The sequence below is a fragment of the Photinus pyralis genome, unplaced genomic scaffold (assembly GCF_008802855.1).
Source record: "Photinus pyralis isolate 1611_PpyrPB1 unplaced genomic scaffold, Ppyr1.3 Ppyr1.4_LG7, whole genome shotgun sequence".
Classification (NCBI taxonomy): Eukaryota; Metazoa; Arthropoda; class Insecta; order Coleoptera; family Lampyridae; genus Photinus; species Photinus pyralis.
The window spans coordinates 32,832,309-32,852,703 of record NW_022170738.1 but is presented as its reverse complement, the minus strand read 5'-3'; the positions used below and the strand labels follow the sequence as shown (position 1 = coordinate 32,852,703).

At 38.8% G+C, this 20,395-nt stretch overlaps 2 protein-coding genes across 8 annotated transcripts; both read left to right on the top strand.

Moving 5' to 3' along the window:
- The first annotated feature begins 65 nt into the window (after nucleotides 1-65).
- LOC116176428 lies at nucleotides 66-7,537 on the top strand. 6 transcript variants are annotated; one of them, XM_031494998.1, is made up of 5 exons: nucleotides 66-439; nucleotides 1,522-2,118; nucleotides 2,165-2,486; nucleotides 5,475-5,698; nucleotides 5,942-7,537. In XM_031494998.1, the coding sequence occupies exons 2-5, from the start codon at nucleotides 1,569-1,571 to the stop codon at nucleotides 7,174-7,176; spliced, it is 2,331 nt and encodes a 776-aa protein (XP_031350858.1). In that variant the 5' UTR covers nucleotides 66-439; nucleotides 1,522-1,568; the 3' UTR covers nucleotides 7,177-7,537. The 6 variants fall into 6 exon arrangements, with proteins under 6 accessions (XP_031350858.1, XP_031350854.1, XP_031350856.1 ...); XM_031494994.1 differs by having other exon boundaries at nucleotides 66-446; XM_031494996.1 differs by lacking the exon at nucleotides 66-439 and adding an exon at nucleotides 463-681.
- Nucleotides 7,538-9,751: 2,214 nt separating this feature from the next.
- Nucleotides 9,752-16,512, top strand: LOC116176381 (probable RNA methyltransferase bin3). Of its 2 annotated transcripts, XM_031494908.1 has the most exons (6): nucleotides 9,752-9,902; nucleotides 11,554-12,411; nucleotides 12,465-12,742; nucleotides 12,797-12,852; nucleotides 15,748-15,966; nucleotides 16,014-16,512. In XM_031494908.1, exons 2-6 carry the CDS (start codon nucleotides 11,561-11,563, stop codon nucleotides 16,320-16,322), a joined length of 1,713 nt encoding a protein of 570 aa, XP_031350768.1. In that variant the 5' UTR covers nucleotides 9,752-9,902; nucleotides 11,554-11,560; the 3' UTR covers nucleotides 16,323-16,512. The 2 variants fall into 2 exon arrangements, with proteins under 2 accessions (XP_031350768.1, XP_031350767.1); XM_031494907.1 differs by having other exon boundaries at nucleotides 12,465-12,852.
- The last annotated feature ends 3,883 nt before the right edge of the window (nucleotides 16,513-20,395 follow it).

Here is a 20,395-nt window from a genome sequence, read left to right as displayed (position 1 = left end):
TGTGCAGCGTTTTTCTCTCCAAATTCAGTTCCGTTTTTACAGTCAAACCGCTAACGGTCGCGCAAGTTTGAAGTGAACGGCGGGCCGATCTAGTGCGCATACTTACCACGACGGCGCTAACCGTAAGCGTTCGCGATTGGTTAATAAGACGATAGAATTGTGGCGGACTGAACGATATTTTAAAAATGTCGTAATTTGCATTCTAAGATGAGGAAATCGAAATTTATCGCTGCACCGAGCGCGGATACGTTGTAAAATTGTGCGCGAAAGTTACAAAAACTGTTGTAGGTGAACTGGAGCAGCTTTCCGTGGCGGTTTAGGGCGTGTGAAGCTTGCGTACGCGATTATGGCTGTTGTGTTCTCTGGCGGGCGATCCCAGTTGGCCTAGTGCCGCTTCCCAACGGCTGTACTGATCGACGGTACCGGAATTTATTGACGTGTCAGTGGTAATAAGTCTTTTCTTTTTATTGCTTAGTGTGATACCTGTATGATTTGCTGGTGTTATTAGTGTGGGTCGCATACGAAATGTGCACCTTCGAATTGTCACGGTCCGGTTTGAATATGATTTGATTGTAATTAATACAAGTGAGTGTTTAATGACGAGAAATCAATTAGCAGGCGTAGAAGGCTGGCGAGCCTTCTTTGTTTGAAGGTTTTGTAAGCGGAATGTGCAAACACAGCGTGAGTTATGCTTCCAAAACAAAACGGTCGCTTCTCGGTCGGCACAACGTTTTCCTGCGATAGGACGCACAAGTGCAACACGAGCTTAGGTAAATGCCCGTCCTGTTTTACACTACGCTTACGCCAAGTACTTAGCATTGCAGTACACTACTGCACCCCGCCGAATGTCTCGTCCACGTCTCGTCCCGTACTCGTCGGTCTCGCTTTTCTCTTGTGAAACATGGCTACGTTGCCGTCGTGGTGTTTTAAATTATCCCCACTCCCATTCTTTCAAAATTAACCCACTGCCCCATAAATTATGCCGTAATTGTCAACTGCTTTTTTTTAGTCAAACTTCAATTTTCCCAAATATCACGCGTAAATCCCGTACAAAATTTGTTGCCCGACTACTTTTAATTCGCCGTAAATTTTTACGCGCCGAAATTACTCCGCATAGGCAACACCGCCGGCTGTCCAACGCCAACTAGATGGATAATTTGTTACTAAAGTGGGCCCATTTTGTAGTTTTATCTGACAGTACATAATGCATAATTCTACCATTATTGTTGGGGGAAACTACGGTATAACCTCCTGAGGAATTTCAAAAAGGTGTATAGTGAAATGTGAGTTAAAGGAATTGAAATTGTTAATTTGCGGCCGACTTGATTTACGCGTAGTACGTTTCTCACACCCAGAAAAAACATAACAAACCCGTATTTAATAAACATAACATAATTTGACATTTGTGTAATTAAAGCTCGCACAATCAGCTGATTAAATTCGTTGCCTAACCAAAAAGCGAGTCGTTGACCTTGAATTATTTGAATTTTGTTTTGGTTTAACTCCGCCATTTGTTTGCAGGTAATCATCGAAAAATCATCTTATGACTTCGAATTGGTGTCCAGAACATGACCCGGAAGACATGCCTTGACCACTTACATGTCGACGTAACTCTCAAGTCGGTATGTCATGAACTTTTACTCAACAATCCATGGTCACTTTCAATACCAGAAGTGTGCAAGACTCTCGATTTGCTTTTGAACGAAAATGGAATGACCCGAAATAAAATGCCAAGAACGCGTGCCCAATCAATGTGTTACAAACTGAAAGAATCTCCGCTGTCGCTTACGAATTACACCCGTCGATTACGAACTCGGCGACACACGGCTTATGTCAACAATTATCTCGATACGTCCGGCGACGACAACAGCAACCCCGTTACGCCAATGAGGGAGCTCAGATCGAGCAGTCGTGTGGTGAAGGCCGAGCCCGAAATCGGAGTGTGGGAATCGCGGCGATCGAAACGAACTTGCATAGGTAAAAAGCGAGGGTCGGCCGAAGAACGACTTATGTTCGACAATCGCAATTATTACAAAGTTGAAGTATTCAGTAGTAAACTGAGATCGGTACGGAAGTTGAAGTCGCCTGTCGTATCTGAGGATAGTGAAGATGATAAAGGTTAGTAGTACCACTATCAACCGCCTCCGCTAATCACAATTTGTAGCTTATAGTTTTCCCAAGAAGAAGAAGCAGTCTGAAATAACAAGGCTAAATAATGAGGCGGAGAGTTTCCTGTTTCCACACAAATGTGATTCGAGCTCGGATGATACTGACACGACCGATCCACCACCCCCGCAACCTGTCCGGAAACGTGTTACCAATGAGAACGTGAAACCGAAAGCGGTTAAAATCGAACCCGACGATGCATCGATGGACAGCAACTCGTCGGAGGCGTCCGTTCTTAAGAAGAAACGTAGGTTAACACAAGCAGAGGCCTTCATTTTGGATAATCAAAGATATTATAAGTTCGAAACGCCCGGTTCTAGGTATGTATTGTATTGTCGAGTGCTGATCTTAGTGTTTTAGATTCTTTAGTCGAAGGTATCGTAAGGAATTGTATAGGCAACACGATACAAACAAATTAAAATCTGAAATGTCAGTTTGTGTAACTCTGGCAAGTGACAAGATGAGATTTTTTAATTGATGTAATGTGTGTTGCCTATCTACATGCTTTTATTGTAACCTGTATTCTTTGCTGCCTATCCCATACATATGATCCTACGATTAAAAAATAAGAGGAGAGAATGTAACGGTGGTGGGCAATAGCATAGCACGCGACGGAAGTTGTTTTATTATGCCACTGCCAATGGTGACGTGTTTCCTCCCACTCTTCTAACCTCCTTTTTATCCATTGGTGACGAGTGCCCTTTTAGTGCAAGGTTCTTTCCTCTTATTTTTTACTTGTAGATATGATCACTTGAATCTACGAATCTATAGAGCTTTGATTATAAAACAGAAATACGTTTAAGAACTACATTTTAGTTCTGGTCATGGATACTAGGTGGTGATAACCATTGGCCCGTATGAATAAAAGTAAGCAAATGCTTATACTTACTAAATTCATAGTAATACTCGTAACTCCCCCTTCATACTGGTCTGTTTAGCATGGTTTAGCAGCGCTGCACTGCGTCCTGTCCTTCTGCTTAGCAGCGTTGCTCAGTCGGCCAGGGCGAAGGAGCACTTACGAGTATTTACTTTGAATTTTGCAAGTATAAGCATTTGCTTACTTTTATTCATACGGGCCATTAGGTTGTATTAAAGTCACCAAATATAGAAAGTACCGCAATCCATTGGGCTCTTGTGTCAGAGAGAGAACGCATGATTTTTGCCCAAAATGGCGGAAGTTACCAGATTCTAGTAACTTTAATGTTAGAGAGTGTTCCACTTGTTTGGAGATATCTGTATATATTTTGATAAGATATGACAGCACTATGAAGTCAGGTTATAAAAAATGACAGCTATTCAGATTTTATTTGTCAATTTTTTTAAGTTGGCATAAATTTGCCCAAAAATGGCGGATGATTGCGGTACTTTCTATATCTAGTGACTTTAGGTTGTATATCCCATTCAAAACCCACAGAAATCTACTTCTTGATTAAATAAGTATCGCCATGTGCTTGTACTACTCATTTATATCAGAATGAAATATACAATATATTTTTGGTTCGCACTGTCAATGGTGATTTTGACCATTCCAATGTTTTCTTTTTCAATCCTGAGATATGGCAATTTTTTTGTTTTTTGATTTTATCATGTTTTCTTATGTGGGTATGTTGGTAAGTTACTTCTTTTCCGTGCCTTTTCTTGTAATATAAATCGATAACATTGTTAAATGTTCTACCATAACGAACTCCTGAAAAGCAATCTGGAACTCTAATCAGAACTCAAAAATGTTACCAAGAAATGGCCCCAAATTATTCTTTACCTCTTGAAATACAAAACAACTCTTAATTAGCGCATTTTTTTTAATATTAAAACAAATGCGCTGTTGTTTGCTTTTTGTCCGTCTGTCCGGACTGATTTTTGCAGTTTTACACTACCACCCGCCCGTATGGCGCAGTTCAGTTAAAGCTGAACTGTAGTGCTAAGGGTTCCTGGTTCGAATCCGGGTTCGGGCATGGTTATTTGTAAATGTATAGTGGGTTGGGTTGGTAGAGCAGCCTTGGCTGAAACCCCGCCCACTCAAAAATAAAGGCAAAAAAAATAAAAATTTAGGAGAATTGAAATGGAAATTTGTTACAATAGGTAGCTACACCTTAAAGATGTATCGGGCGACCTTCAAATTTTGTTGTCCCAAGTAAGCCCCCCCACCCCTCAATGAATTATTTCCCGAGATGCTGTTTCGGAAAGTGAAATGTATACAGGGTGGTGACTTGCGTAACGCATCATAGGGATTTCAATGTAAAATTCATAACATGCGATTATTGGCTCCCCAAATTATTTTAAAGCAAAAATGTATTAAAGTTTTTTGTAGAAAACATTTTTTACGCCATTCAACCGTATTAGTTTTCAATTTTTTGCATAATAAAGACGGAAAATTGGAAAAATAAAACCGGCATCTTTTTCAATAATCTGCGATGCCATGGAATTTTCTAAAACAAAAAGGTATCCAGTTATCAATTAGCAGCAGTTCGAAATGGATTTTATGATCGACTTGGTTACTATCTTGCAGTTATTTGGTGACTTATTCGAACATTTATTGTAAATTGTTATATTAGGAAACCGTTTTTAGTAATTTGGTCTTTCTTTGTGTTGAATTCGCTGTTCTAAATATAATACTTTTTGAAAGAATTTGATTTGTTTTATAGCAGACATTCCATGGCATGTCGGATATTGGTGTCGTTTTTGTATTATAAAAGTCCATGGTATCACAGATTATTGAAAAAGGTGGGGGTTTTATTTTTCCAATTTTCCGTCTTTATTATGCAAAAAATTGAAAACTAATACGGTTGGTTGGCGTAAAAAAATTTTTTCTACAAAAAACCTTAACACATTTTTGCTCTAAAATAATTTGGGGAGCCAATAATCGCATGTTATGAATTTTACATTGAAATCCCTATGATGCGTTACGCAAGTCACCACCCTGTATAACTTTTACATGTGATAACCAATGTGTCTCAACTTTTGCATACATATGTCTTGGTGACAATCTAAATGTGTATGTGTGTGGGGGGGGAGGGGGGCAACACTTTCTGCACTTCATGGTCTTCTAACAAAAGGTCTCATCGAAGGGACTTGGTTTCTATCGACTATAACTTCACTCCGTGACTTCTTTGAGAGATTTTACGACCATTCTTTCTTACCCCATATCGAAATGGGGCGGGGGGGAGGGGGAGAAAAATGTATCTTTTAGGTTGACCGTGTTTGCCTCTTTCCCATACCATAATCATGATTTGTTTTCTTGGATAGCACCCATATAGTCCCCCTACTCTTGTAAAATAAATGTGTTTTCTAATTTTCTATTTCCTTCGCAGATTAAGGTACCAAGGCTCTTACTTGTCGCCCATAACGACGAAAAACAATGGCGAATTCGGCGTCAAGCATTCGCGGATGAGAGAGCAGCCGCCGAAACCTCCGCTTCAGTTAGAAGAGTTGAAATTCGCCTTTGAAACCGTTCCGAACACCGAACCGTGGTATGCGACGTTTCAACGGCAGGACAAGGGCCAAGAGTGTTACACATGTTACAATTACTTTGCAGGTATGTCTTAGTTTTTCTTAAAAATCTTTTTAAATTTGAGCGAATGGAATCGAATGACCACACCAATTCTGAAACATTTCTTTTTTTTGTTTACTCTTGAGCAGTTGTTATATTTATTGTAAAGTAGAAAGGTTACATGCAGATTTATTTTCATTTCAGACTGTACCACTGGAAATTAAGTAAATTCCATTAAATTTCAACAATTAAATTACTTTCCGAATGTAAATGGCTTGACTTTTGCAGGGTACAAACCGTTTTTACTTCCGTACGAAATGGGTCCGCTTCCTTCGCTTAATCCACGCGTCTGTTTCTACGCCTACAAGCAGATGAAGAAGGAAATTTTGGGCGACACTGGGCCGTCTGCGTCGGAGGCGTGTAGTACGCCCGATGCGGACATCATTAAGACTGATTATAACAGCAGTACGGGCGAAGATACGAAGAGTAGCGAAGACGCGAGCGTAGATTTAGTTCCTCAGAAAGTATTCCGTAAGACGAAAAAAAGGAAGGTCTTATCGGGTAAGAACCCGAGGAAATCGCCTAGGCAGCACGCGTCCACCTTAGCCATTTTAAGCAGTTTAATTCATCAAAGGAAACGGAGGGACTACAAGTGCAGGGTATCTGACCAAAGTAAGCAATTATCGGTGATAGCGGAGGAAAAGGAGGAGGAGCCGGATTATGATGTTTTATTTAAAAGTATTGACGACATGCTGTCGAATTCGTATGACGATATGAATTTGATGGACCGTCTCGCCGGGGAGGACGCCATTGACGTCCGCTGCAAATCTGATGCCATCGAGTGCCTGGACGACTGTATCAGAGGGGTGAATGGTGGCGAACGAAAGACAAAGGTTAACCCGAAAAATGTCATACGGAAGCCGGCCCGTAAGAAAAAGAAAAACAGAACCGGTTGGCCCAACAAAAATAAACGATCGACATTTCGCAAGGAAGGCAGTGATAGTCGGGACGGTAATGAAAGTATTAAGAATTCGCGTATCGATTCTGGAACTGAAGAAAGTGGCTCAGACAATAACTTAAATAATCGTAAGGACAAAATTAAATTATCGAACATTAACAAAATAAACGGCGACGTGCAAGTGAGTAAATTTAACGGCGAACTATATTTCAAAAATGTCGGCGTTCCTAGACGGAAGGACCACCGCGAGTCCTCCACGGAAAATTGCGTCGAAGTTGTGATTCCTAGTGTTGGTGATAAAATCGACTGTGTTAACGTGGACCTGGCAAAGTGGGAGAACGCCGAGAAATTGCTGGCCGCCAAAATCCGCTGCGAGGATATTAATAATGACATTCTTTTTCAACCGATTGTCCGTGTACAAAAACTAGATAGTAACATTGAGGAAAAATGTATAGAAAAACAGTTTAGTGTAAGTACGCCGAAACAGAATAGGAGGTCGCGTCGAATGCCCGCCTCGCCTAAATCCCCGCGTATGTTACGAAGACCAAGAGGTAGATGGTATTAAATTTTTGTTTTATTAGACTGCTCATTTTTTGTACTATTTATTTCATGTTTCCTTTTAGAGTAGCTCCCTCCAATTGTAAAAAGATTTTTGTACCAAATTAATTTAGTCTATTGTGGATTTATTTTATTGTGTTCAATTTTTTATATATACCGAGCGCCCCATGCAGACAACAGTAAGGATTCCGTTTGTTTACAAAATGGCATTTAAAGGGTAACATTTCGCCCGAGTCTCTTAGTGCCAAATTAATCGCAATGGAGAATTAGACTGACGTAAGAACATGAGCGGAATGTGCCATTTATTTGCCATTTGCAAAATGTTTTAGTTAAATAGAATATATTTAAAATAAACATTTATAAATTAAGTTTTGTTTATGATTTATTCCTAACCTAATACCTGTTTTGTTTTAAATTTCATCTGTGTTGCCACATACGATCAACTTTCGCCCATCCGTTTAGTCAGTAAAATATATTTTTTAGCAACTTTTATATATAAACAAACACATTGCAAATGGTTGCGTAATGATTAAGTCGAGGCTTTTTGTTTTTTAACTTTATGCTCATTTGTAAACTAAACGAAATCGATACAAAATAAGAGTATGAAATGCAATGCACAAGTCGCCGTTGGGTTTCCTATTTTTTTTGTAGTCCCTATTATACTGGCTTGTCAGGTATAAGCAAGTAAATTGGGGGTGTATACTTACCCTCATGTTTTTACTAATTAACAATTACTATAATATAAAAATAAAATTAATTGCATTACAAATACAATGGTATGGGGTAAACTCGATCAAGACTCTCGGTTGTCGCTCAAAAGCGGAAAAAGTGCTCGGGAGAGGGAAAAACCGCTCGAGTGCGATAAAAACGCACGTGAACGGGGCTTAATCTTTCAGCGCTTGAGGGCGGTTAAGCGATCACGAGCGAAAAAAAACAGCTCCTAGCGCTCGCGAGCTGAAAAAGAGTTTTCGAACGAAAAAAGAGCTTGCGCGCGGAAAAAAACGATCATGAGCGGAAAAAAATTTTTTTTGAGGGCCTTTTTACCAAAAATCGACTGCACCAAAATTTCTCGGGAAAACACTTTTTCTTATTAATTTTGGTGCGTAGAATCCAAAACAATTCGTACTTTTTCGATCAGCCTTCTCAATCAAATGTTATATGCTAGAAACCAATTTCGAAAGAAAATTCAAAAGGCTGTAACTTTTGAACTAGTAGCCCAATCTTGGAACTGTTTGAAATTATGGATTCTACAGGCCACATTCTATTTGCCAATTTATTTAAAGTTTTGCGAGATCCCGCAAATACCGGGATCCCGCGGGATTAACATCTAACAATCCCGCAAATACCGGGATTGAATTTTGCTGCGGGATTGCATTCCCTAGTACCATTGAATAAAAACGAATCTAGTACCTACTTATTTTCTTGTGGGCGCCATATTGGATTTTTACAGAATAAGAGGACAAAAAAGAAATTCATTTGAATGTATCGCCATCATAGGCATAATGTTGATTCAGCAAAATCTAGTTACCCGTAGATATTTTGGTGAGAAACGAATGCCCCCATTTAACTTGCACTGTATTTCTCACTGTTACAGAGAGCCCAATAGTGAGCCATGAATTTGAACCATCTACTTGTACATGTGGGTCCATTTCAACTAAAATATTTTCAATTTTGTATTATTTTTGGTTGTATGTATAAGAGGTTGACTTATTTTATTCATTATTTCAAATTTGTTTTGCAGCAGTGGAAAGGGAAACTTCCTCATGATACGCAGTCTTATGAATCTATTTCTCTGCTCCTATATAAGCATATCCAAGGTTTCTGAACGGATTCTCCTGAAGCCGCTTACCACCGAAGGAGGCTTGATTCCTGATCATTAAATTTGCGGAGCAAGCACTCTGCAACCACTGGACAGAATCGTCTACAAGATAGAAATTGATTCAATTCGATGCAGTAGTTTAGCCATAATCTGGGGGCATAATATGGAAAAACGTCAAAAATTGGACACTTTTTTCTGACTGTGCTCTGCTCGTTCTTTTATCTCTAAGAAGGCCTGAATACGTGTAAGTACCAAATTTGGTTTCAATCAGATCAGCCGTTTAGCCGAAAATAAAAGTGTAAACAGACAGACAGACCGACCGACATCATCCAGATTTTGTTTGATTCTGATTCCTGGTGTGCTTCATAACGTGCGCACTTCCGTCAAAAAAGTGGGGGTCTTTTTTAACCAGCTCAAATTGCTGTAATTGACATAAAAACATTGAATTTATTAATTGAAAGTGTTACATGAAGGCGCAATCAAATTTTTGAAATCGAAGATGCGGTAAGATGGTGGAGACCTCTTTTATTAAAGTTTACAAACCATAATAAACGAGGTAAATTGTGAAAATGCAACCGCAAGTAAATTCAATCTGAGAACCGTTCACCTTATCTGCATTATGATAACTGAACCGCCCTAAATACATTTTTATAATAGGTACATTGTTTGTAGTTGCTAATAGTTTACCGTTACAATTTTAGATAACATTTTTATTTTAAACCTTCGCGCCACTTCGTGCCCAATCGTACGAAACGTCGGCGAAAATAAAATGGCGGCTATTGAGATTCCTCAACAATCTGCAGTTGTACTCACGTAAACGTTGATGTAGCAGTTCTACGCTGTGCAAATATAAAATTTTAGTGCGTTAGGAGGGGTCCAGACCGACCGAATTCGGCCCGAAATCACGGATAAAGGTACGTTTAATCGTTCGAGAACGCGATAATTAGAATTTAATAGAAACGAAGGGATATTTTCGCTAATTCGTTGTAATAACAATTTCCTATGCAGTAAAGATGCATGTTTAGCTCTAGTGAGTATGCGCATAACGATTCATGGGGTATCTCCTTGGTGGAGGCAAATTTAATTTCGTTTTCAAACGATTTCATTAGTTTGATCTGTAATTGAATTAATTACCGTAATTTTGATCTTTACTTGCTTTGCCTTGATGCTCGTCCATTATTATTAATTATTAATTTAATTATTATTAACGCAGCACGTGATATTGCTTAAATGACACTATTTTCATTTTTTTTATTACTCATTTGTTTATAATCATATAGACAGTGGCGTCGTAAGGGTTGTCGAGTTCAGTGCTGGCGTGTTTGATTAGAACAGTTAAAAAGGATGCATATTTTCGTCAGGGGGTAGACTTTGCCCCATTTGTCTCTTTGTTTCAATCAAACAAAGGTGACTCTTATCAGCTGCATACCTTTAAGTGTGACCAGTTCCTTTAGATTCTTTAGAAGTTTCTTTATTACTATCAAAAATGTGCTTTCTATTTATTATTTATTTAACATTACATGACTTTCGCAGATTATTAGAAAAACTAGCCCAATATAGACAATTCATCAAAATTTCAATAGGTGCTCAGCAGTCACTATGCATTATTCACCCACCAGTTTCTGCCAAGCCATATACAGAAAAAAAAATTTGAATCTGAACAAGAGTACGTTGTCATTGTCAGGAGTGGGGGTATGTATTTAAAAGAATTTTTGACATTTGCAAAGTCAAAGCTCACATTCAAAGTACTAAACGAAAAGTACTTGAACAATGTCTTCATATGCTCATTGTTGTGTAAGTACTGAGTTACTGACCCATATATTTGCTTAATTAATCTAAGGTATATGAGGCCATATTGCCTGGTGCCAGCCAAGGGTATTCTTGGTGAATACGATTATCTGTATATGAGTAGGCACATACAAGGTAAATGGATATAGTCACTGAAATAGAATTCGATTTTATACTCCGTTGTAAGTTATTAATTTAAATTAAATAATGAGTATTGTAGTAACGTGGGAAATATTGAATTATCTTTTTTAATCTGTTTGATCCTTGTTCAATCACTTAATGATCGTTAAAGAAACAAGAATTTTAATATTGATTCAAAAAGATTCAAGTTAAAAAAAATTCAAAAATCTTTATGAAATGTTTTTGTATTTGATGAATTATTTGAATCTTTTTTTAAATTTTTTGATATTTTAAAAAAAATACTATCTATGGCGTGCTATATTTTAAAAAGATAATTTAATTTGCTACCGTTTTAGATTGCAATCTACAGGGTGTCCTATTTAAAAAAATGAGGTCTGATAACTTTTACTTGATCCTGTATACTTGTTTTGAAATCTGCAGATTATTCAACAATCATAAAAAAACCTTTGTAATAAAGACTTTTCTGTATCTCCTTTGACTAAGGGTCATTCTGAAATTGACAATTTTTTGATTGTGCCATTTTAAGTTTGACCCAAAAAGAGTGCGCGGCGCCTTTTTTGATATACAGTAAAAAAGGGGACACCCTGTAGGTCCTCCTGGTTTAAGCGAAACATGCTAATATATACACTGTTGCAGGGCGAAAATGTCTCAAACGGAAACAATTCCAGTAGCAGACGCTACCACAAAGCATACAACAAAATCGCAACGACGAGAATCTGATTGCGGTATCAATGCCAGGAAAAAGTTGCGTAACCTAAAAAATGGTAGGAAGCGAGCCAAAAGTTTTTGCTCCGGAGGCCCCTGTAAAATCAACTACATGAGACCTATACTGCCAACTCGATTTTTATTAGGAGGCAACATACGCGATCCCCTCAATTTAAATAGCTTACAAGACGAGGAGATAAATCGAGCTGTTAACGCGGTCACGCCGAAATCGTCGCCGATACCGACACCGCCTAGAAAAAAAGCGCAAGTTGAGGTTATAATTCCGCCAAATATCAACGATCCTCTTAATTTGGTTTGTACGGATAACGAAGAGTACGAGCAGCAGTTGTGCTCCCCCCTAAAGAAATGTCGGAAGAAACGCGTAAGGAAGAAGAGGACCTCTTCAGGTACATCGGAAGTGGCAGATGCGGATCATAGCGGTTGCATCGAAGCAAAAACACCCGAGACCAACACAGATTCGGCAAAAATTCCCGAAGACACTACCGTAACCGATGGCGCCAAACCAAAGGATCTCACACTGGAATTAAAAAAGGATAGAAAACGTAAATCCGACGAACATCACAAGGACGTCTTTAAGAAGTTCAAATACCATTCCGGCATGGATAAAATTGTCAGCCCCGTCGTACCACAACCAGGGGGTTGGTTGAAACGTAGCAATAGCAGGCGGGACCTTCACCACCGAGACATCAGGCGAATTCCCAACAAAAACGAGAAGATGCCCGAATTCAAAGAGAAACACAAGCAATTTCAATACGGAAATTACAATAGGTTCGTTGTACCACTCGCAAAACGCTCACAACCTCACAATAAAACCATTTCAGGTATTACGGCTATCGAAACCAGCACAGCGAGGTAGACCTCCGCCTGTTGTGCTTCAGCAATCACAAAGAAATGTTCGCGGACAAGGACATTTTGGATATCGGCTGCAACATCGGGCACATTACTTTGTCGATCGCGCGCGATTACGGCGCGAAAAGTATCGTCGGCGTGGATATCGATAAAAAACTAATCGAAATCGCGCATAAGAATATTAAACATTACGTTAAGAGGTGCGATACGCCGCCTCGTAATGACGACGAGAACGATAGAACTAAAAATAGTGAGTTTTTTCCCATTTCGATGCCTATTTTATATGGGCCCCTTGAAATTCCAGGATTTACTAAGGAAAGCGATAGTCGACGCTTTCCCAAAAATGTCACCTTTAAACACGTAAGTTTCTACACTCGGAGGGGAATACATGTGTCACCTTTTTATCCACATAGTGGTATTCGTATTTATTGGTATGCTTTAAGATATTTCATGGTAAAGAGTAGAGGTATCCCTGTTCTTTTTCACTACTGAGACTGTGAGAATATCAAAGAACTCCAAAAATACCAGAGAATAGTCATTCATTTCTATAAAAATGACTGTCTCGTATAGATTCTTGATATGGATAACAGGTGGCTTTTTGTAGTGTGTCGGTAAGTATGGTATATCGCATGTCTCTCATCTCGTGCGTTGGAGAATGCTGTAGGCATTCATAAATTTCGATACTATTGAAGTATTGAAATTCCAATTTTTAATGGTCGCCTTCGAGCAAAATCGCATGGGCGCTGCAGGTACTACAAAAAATTATTTTCCTCCACGCCTACAATGTTTTACGACATTAAACAAATAAAACAAGTCGTCAAACTGTACTCTGTCTCACTCACTTGAAGTGCTTAAGCTTATTTTTCCTATTTTCGCAAACTGAAATAATGTGTGATGAACATAAGAATCAAAAAACCACTGAAATACGTTCAAATTATTAGTTATATTTGTATTATCTCAATCTTAAAACAAAAGAAAATTGTGCACTTTAGCAAGTAGGTACCGAAATTGAGGAAGGCACTAGAAACTCTAAAAGATGGAATCAGAATTGTGTGAAAGTCAATCAATCAATCTTTATTAGACCCCAAAATGGCAAAACTTTGCAATTTAAGTTAAAACTAAAATGCGATTTTTTTCTTGTTTACTATCCCTCTCATCCTCTTCTCACTTCTTCCCTCTTCCAGCACTCACTCCTGTCCTTTTCACCTCTTTGCAATTCTATAATGTGTGTTGTATGTTCTCTTTTTCCTCTTGGTTTTCCCTACATTCTCTTTGCGTTCATCCTTGTCAAGCATTCTTTTATCAATCTCTTTCTTTTCACTCCTGTCCTCGAACCTTACCGCTCTGCGTCCTGACGCTATTCTTATCTTCTCTATTTTTGTTTCTTCCACCTCTGTTGATCACCTTTCTCTGTTTTTATTGCCTCGATTTGCTCTTCGTATCTTTCTGTTTCTCCATCTTTTTTTCTGTGCCTTTTCTTTTGTTTCTGTTCTCTCACCTTTTTCTCCATCATTTTTCTATATCTATTTTTCTCTTTTGTACACTCTGAGTCTGTTTTTTAATACTTTCCTTTATATTATTCCAATCCTCTGTACTCCTTCCTATTCCTTCTCTTTGTTCATCTAGTCTCCCTCTATACAGCTCCACCCTGCCTCTTATCTATAACTGCATCTCCCTTTGTCTTTGCGTCTTTTCATTTCTTGATCTTTTGTATCTTCCCTTTTAGACATTCCATTGGTTGGTGATACCATTCTATCCTTGTTCCTACCTTAAATTCATCTATTTCTTCCAGTATTTTTTCATTTACTATTGTGGTTTGGCAACACCGCAACGTGCATACAACGATCTAGGCAACACTGCAGCTAACTTCGATATGAAAATTCGATCAGGTGACATTAGGGGCGTTCAATGGATGTATCCTCAATATAAGTTATAAAGTGTTACAGACCTTCCTCTTCCTCCCATGCATGTGAATTGCCCGTTTGAATTTCCCTCCATATTTCCTTTTAAAAATCTCTAATCTCTCTTTTCAGATAATTTTAGTAACACTTCTCCCTCTTTGTTTCTTGACTTTCAATGTCCCTCTTCCCATCTCGACCCATTTTCTTTTAATTCCTGTTCTGGCATTAAAATCTCTCCCCAATATTACCCCCTCCTCCTTTAGTCCTTTATTCTTTCTGTGTTGTATATCGTTATCACTCTCAATTTTTATTCGTCTGACCTCTATTTGAAGCCTCCTCTATCATTTCCTTCTCTTATTCCTATTTTTACCCCTGTTAATATGTACATACCTCCTTTTTCTCTTCCTTTCATATTATCCCTTTTCACAAATTGGTTCTCATTCTGAACCCTCATCTTCATTTCTTTTGTTCTATCCATGATTCGACCAACCCCATCACATCATATTTTGAACAACTCTACAAACTCCCAGAATTGAGCGTTTTTACCAGCTACCCCTGCTAGATTCTGGAATATCATTTTCATGTTGCCCTTCAATTTTATTTCGTTTTTCTCATTTCTGTTGTTTGTATTCTGTACCCTCCCTCCCACTATCATCTCTTGCTGTTAGTTTCTCCCTGCAAGCCCCGCCCTTTCAACTCTGTTCTCACTAATCCTTTGTCTTTGGTATTCCATCTGCATTCTTCAGCATCAGTAATGTCTACTAGTAGCGCACGTTGGCTTTTATTTATATTAAAAAACATGATTTCATTTGTTTACATGAAGATCTATCCATACGAGATAGTTCATTAGTGTGGTATTCTTAAGGTATTATGTGATAGTCTTTTGTTATGCTTTTCAATGTTTGAAACCGAAATAAATACCTAGGTACATCAAAAAACCTCAGAAAATGCTAAAGCATATTCAATTGTCCAGACGCATTATGGGCGCCACTTATTATTTTCTTCATTACAGTGTTGTCAAACTTATATTGTCAATTAATTGATAAACGTCATTCTGTAGGTACTTTATCATTTATTTTTTATACTAAAACTGGTTAAAAACTTAGCTGTTTGGGGGCGTTATTTTGTAGTTAGAAAGTGACTGGTACACTGTGTTGGGATGTCAACTGTATTATAAAACGGTACAGTACTTTTATCTATACAGTAAATTGGGCAAGCATGTGCTGTATCCCATATGCATTTGTTCTACCATACTCACACTAGTATTTTCATGTATTCTTTCCTACACAATTTTACACATGTATTCCCCCTTTCGCCCTATGCCTTTTGGTCATATCTCTAAGAGATGTTTTAGGGAAATTACGTATTGGACGACGACTCCCTATTGAGCGTGGAACAGCCGCAGTTCGACATCATACTGTGTCTTAGCATCACGAAGTGGATACATCTAAATTGGGGCGACGCCGGTATTAAGCAGGCCTTCCGGAGAATGTACGCTCAATTGCGACCGGGCGGCAAGCTAATATTGGAACCACAAAATTGGGCCAGCTACAAGGGAAAGAAGAAGTTAACCGTAAGTATCCCTTCCCCGTCGTATCTGATCTAACACGTCGCTTGTAGGAGAAAATTTATAAAAATTACAACAGCATCCAGTTTTTTCCGGAGAACTTCACGCAGTACCTCCTTTCGAACGATGTCGGCTTCGCGAAGAGCGAAATTTTGGGCTTTCCGCAGCACCACGCGAGAGGCTTCCAGCGACCCGTACAGGTTTACACGAAGAGTCACGTGTTTTCTAGTGAACGTTCCGAAAACTCGAACTATTCAGTGAACAGAGATACTCCCGTTTATTTAAGGCCGTACGCGGAACCGTTTGATAGAAAAGAAAGTGTGATAATTAGTGATGAAATAAGTGAAACTACTTCCAATTAATTATACTCTTTCGTTAACTTTTGTATTTTTTTTAACGCCATTGGGCTTGCACATAGTTTTATTTCCTTGCTTGTAGTATATGTATAAATAAATTATTTTATTTCATTTATGTGAAATGCTCTGTTTTATAAACTGTTTGATTAGAACATAGCCTAAGTTTTGATTTACATTAAATTCGTTATTATTATTATTATTGTACATATTTTACATATACTGCAATTCATTTGTAACTATTTTATTTAAACATTATTGTTAAAGCAATCCAACCCATAGAGGTCGCTTCACAGTAATTGTAGGGATGGCAGCAGGTGTGAGATTTCATTAAAGACCTTACTTTTTAAAACAGTGTAAGATCTCTTCTGCTATTTGAAAGAATACTGATAGTTTGATTAGTTTCTAAAATGTTAAAAGCATATCATTTGTCACTTTGTTGTTTTGTTTCTGTTCTTATGATGTATATCCATTTTTCAATTTGAAGGTCATTCCTTGTCCCCAGAACAAAATTTTCAACCTACCTACACGCTGTTGGCGTTTGTGACGGAGAGAATGAAGAGGTGTCAAAAAATTATTATTATTAAAAGACGAAAATTTGTATTTGGTAGAAGTCGCCATGGCCTACCTATTCCTAGTGGTGGCAAAAGCAGCTATTTACATGTGAAGAAAACCATTTAATAGGTTGGAAACACACCAATTTATGTCCATTGAAACAACCTGAACACAAAGTAACAATCCTGAAAACTCCAAAGACTCGAAAATAAATAGGTTGTAAAACCAGAAGTTAATCTAGCAACAGGTCGAGAAGAAAGTGGAGATAAGTTAGCAATGAAAATCACCCTAAGATTGAAAGATGAAGTGGAAAATGCACAATAACGGATTATATGTACGTACGAAATATCTTATGATTATTATTAAGTAATAAATCCACGATCTTCCCATTCATAAAAATATTGGGGAGATCGTAGATTTATTTATTAATAATTTTATCCCAAACGAGAGACGAATCTTCTCATCAAAATACCTATCGTATGGTAATTGTAGGAACAGGAACGCTTAATATTTCATTTCCTGGTTTTAGCATTTTTGCGGGAAGATTAGAGGGCCACTATCACGGGAGTCCTTAGGTGTGAACATTTTTAGAGAGAATGTGACACCAGGGGGTCTGAGCCATCCCCACGAAAATGTTACGATAGGTGTAGGAAAATGAACACTGAATTTTCATTTCCTGGGGAGGTATTCTAGACACCCCCCGTTCTGCATTTCCCCCCAAAATATTTAATACTTTTAGCACTTACACCATAACGTTTAAGAAAGGACCACGAAACATAACACCGCAAGTCTGTGGGGTAGGTAAAGGAAGGCTTGATGGTCTTTGATAAAAAATTGTCATATGGGTGCCCTTAGGGCTGAATGTTTTTAAACAAGGACGCAGCACTGGGAGTAACAAAAGTGCACAAAAATCTTAACGATTGATGTACAAAAGAAACATTGAATTTGTTTCAAGGGGGGGGGCGGAGGGGGGTTTTTCCTTACGCTCGGACTTCACGGGAATATGGGAAAGTTCCACATTTCACGCTTTAGGGCAACTTTCGTTTGTTTGGGTCGTATTTTGGTTCCATGAAATTGCTTTGTTTACGTTTTGGATTAAATGACACCAGTGGCGTATTTACGGGAGGGGGGGGGGATGAAGTACTGCTCTTGAGGTGAGGTACCTGCGTCCTGCCTTTCACGAAATGACGAAAATAAGAATTTTAAATTTTAAAAACAGGAATTTTTTTGCCCATAACTTTTGATGGAGACGTCTAATCGAAAAAAGTACGAATCGTTTTGGATTCTACGCACCCAAATTAATAAGAAAAAGTTTTTTCCCGAGAAATTTTGGTGCAGTCGATTTTTGGTAAAAAAGGAAGGTAAATAACTGCCTTTTTTTTGCCCAGAAAAAAAATTGTCTCAGATCGACCGGAAAAAAGTATTTTCTTATAGAATGTGGCCTGTAGAATCCGTAATTTCAAACAGTTCCAAGATCGGACTACTAGATCAAAAGTTACAGCCCTTTGAATTTTTTGTCGAAATTGGTTTTTTGCCCATAAATATACCTATTATTCAAAGTTTCCGTTGACTAATTAAAGCAAAAGCAATAAAGGGGCCTGTCAGCAGTAAGAAATAAAATACCGTTCTAATCTAATCTTTTTCGCGTGTGCAACCCAATTTCTATTTCTTACCCCCCCTCCTCCCCCTCCCCCTTCTAGTACATACGCACTGGATGTCTGTATGTGCCACGAACTTGTTTAATCCCCCCTCAGAATAAATGTCTACGTACGCCACTGAATGACACGGACATTCGCCCACCGGCCCACGTATGATGGTTGTATGTATACATAAAGGGGAAGCAGAGAAGTTATTTTCGCCATTTCTGTGTGAAAACGTTTTGCAATAGCAACCGTTTTTAGATCTTGGGAAGTAAATTTGCCATCGCTTTAGAATTCCGGGAATAACTAGTAAACAGAAAGCCGGATGCATTTGATTGGACCATTTTTTGAAACGGGCGAATCGTAGGGAGTCTTGCAGCTGTGACGTCATGATCACTATCTTCGTCACGTGACCAACTATGTCGTTGCTGCCGTTCCCGGCGTGTTTTATTTTTTCGGTTTGCTGCTAAATTTACGAAGTGCGATATTAAAATAAACTTAAAAAAGTCAAATAAAAGACGGGAACAATTCTGGCACATAGTTCGTTTCGGTTCATCATACGTAAATCGGTGTTTAAACGTAATATTAAACTACAAAAAGTTATGGCCTCCCTTCTCCTTTTCGTACGAATTTAAATCGGCGTTTGCGTGTAGGATCTCGGGACGCGACCACGTAAATTTTGATTTTGTTGTTAAATTCAACGCTTAAAGTAACAAAAATCGGCGGGGAAGTGTCCACAAATCGGTCTTTTCGATGTCGTGTTAATTAAATTGTTCGCGAGAACAAGAAGATGGCGTCCTATTTTAAATTCGTTTGTTTGCGTTTCGATGACTGTAACCACTGTGTGACATCGCGTCGTATCATTGGTGATAACGGAGATGAGGAACCACAGGTGGGGGACGTTCTTCCAAAACGGTGGCGGATTCACTGCTAGTCTAGGTGCTGGAGGGTCGGAGGAATCCTTGGAACCGTTCGGTATCTTGGGAACTGCTTTCGTGTCAATCGTCGATTGGCAAGAGATGCATACGCATCGGTTTACTGTTTTGACCAATGAGGATGCAGCACATTTTAGTTTGCTGCCGAATGTGCAAGCGGCGCGTCGCCATAACCCCTTTCAATGTTCAATCCCAAGTATTTCGCCCAGGTGTTTATTTTCCCCCATATCATTTCACCTGCACGAAAAACCCAGTTTGTATCGGAAATTATTTCAGAGATATTTTGCCTGGCCCACAGCCTGGACTAATAGAAAACTTCCTTATTTCTGGATCAATTGGATCAAAATTTTGACAGTTATGCAACCACCTTACACACAAATTAGACTTTTTCTTCCATGTGTCTCTCTGCTGTGGGCTTGTCTGCGTCTGTGAACGATAGAGCTTTGCTTCTGTATCATGGAGGGGGAGGGGGGATAATCATTCTGATCTCCTTTTGGAATATCTTTTTTTTTGTAGCATATAAGTTCCACTCGCCCCCCTTCCCCCTCCACCCCGTACTTTGATAAGAGGACAAAAAGAAGGGCAGTAGTTTGTAGAAAACTGTTCCTTTCGTTGAGACCTTTAATTAGAATACAATGAGAGATAAAATTAATTTTTACCCCCTCCCCCCCCCCCTCAGGCCCCGTCGCTCACTGATCTCGAATCAGAGTCGCACGGGAAAGTTATAGTTTGTACAAACTAATTTATTTCGATGAGACCTTTCATTAGAACACTATGAAGGGTAGAACATGTGTTTACCCCCCCCCCCCCAAACCATTTTCTAAAGTTTAACTTGGCACCACTAAAGGCATGCCTATTCAAAATCTGAGACCAATTGGTGGTCGTATGTAAAAGTTATGCACGGTTTACTTTCAAAAACAGCATCTCAGGAAATAATTCGTGGGGGGGGGGG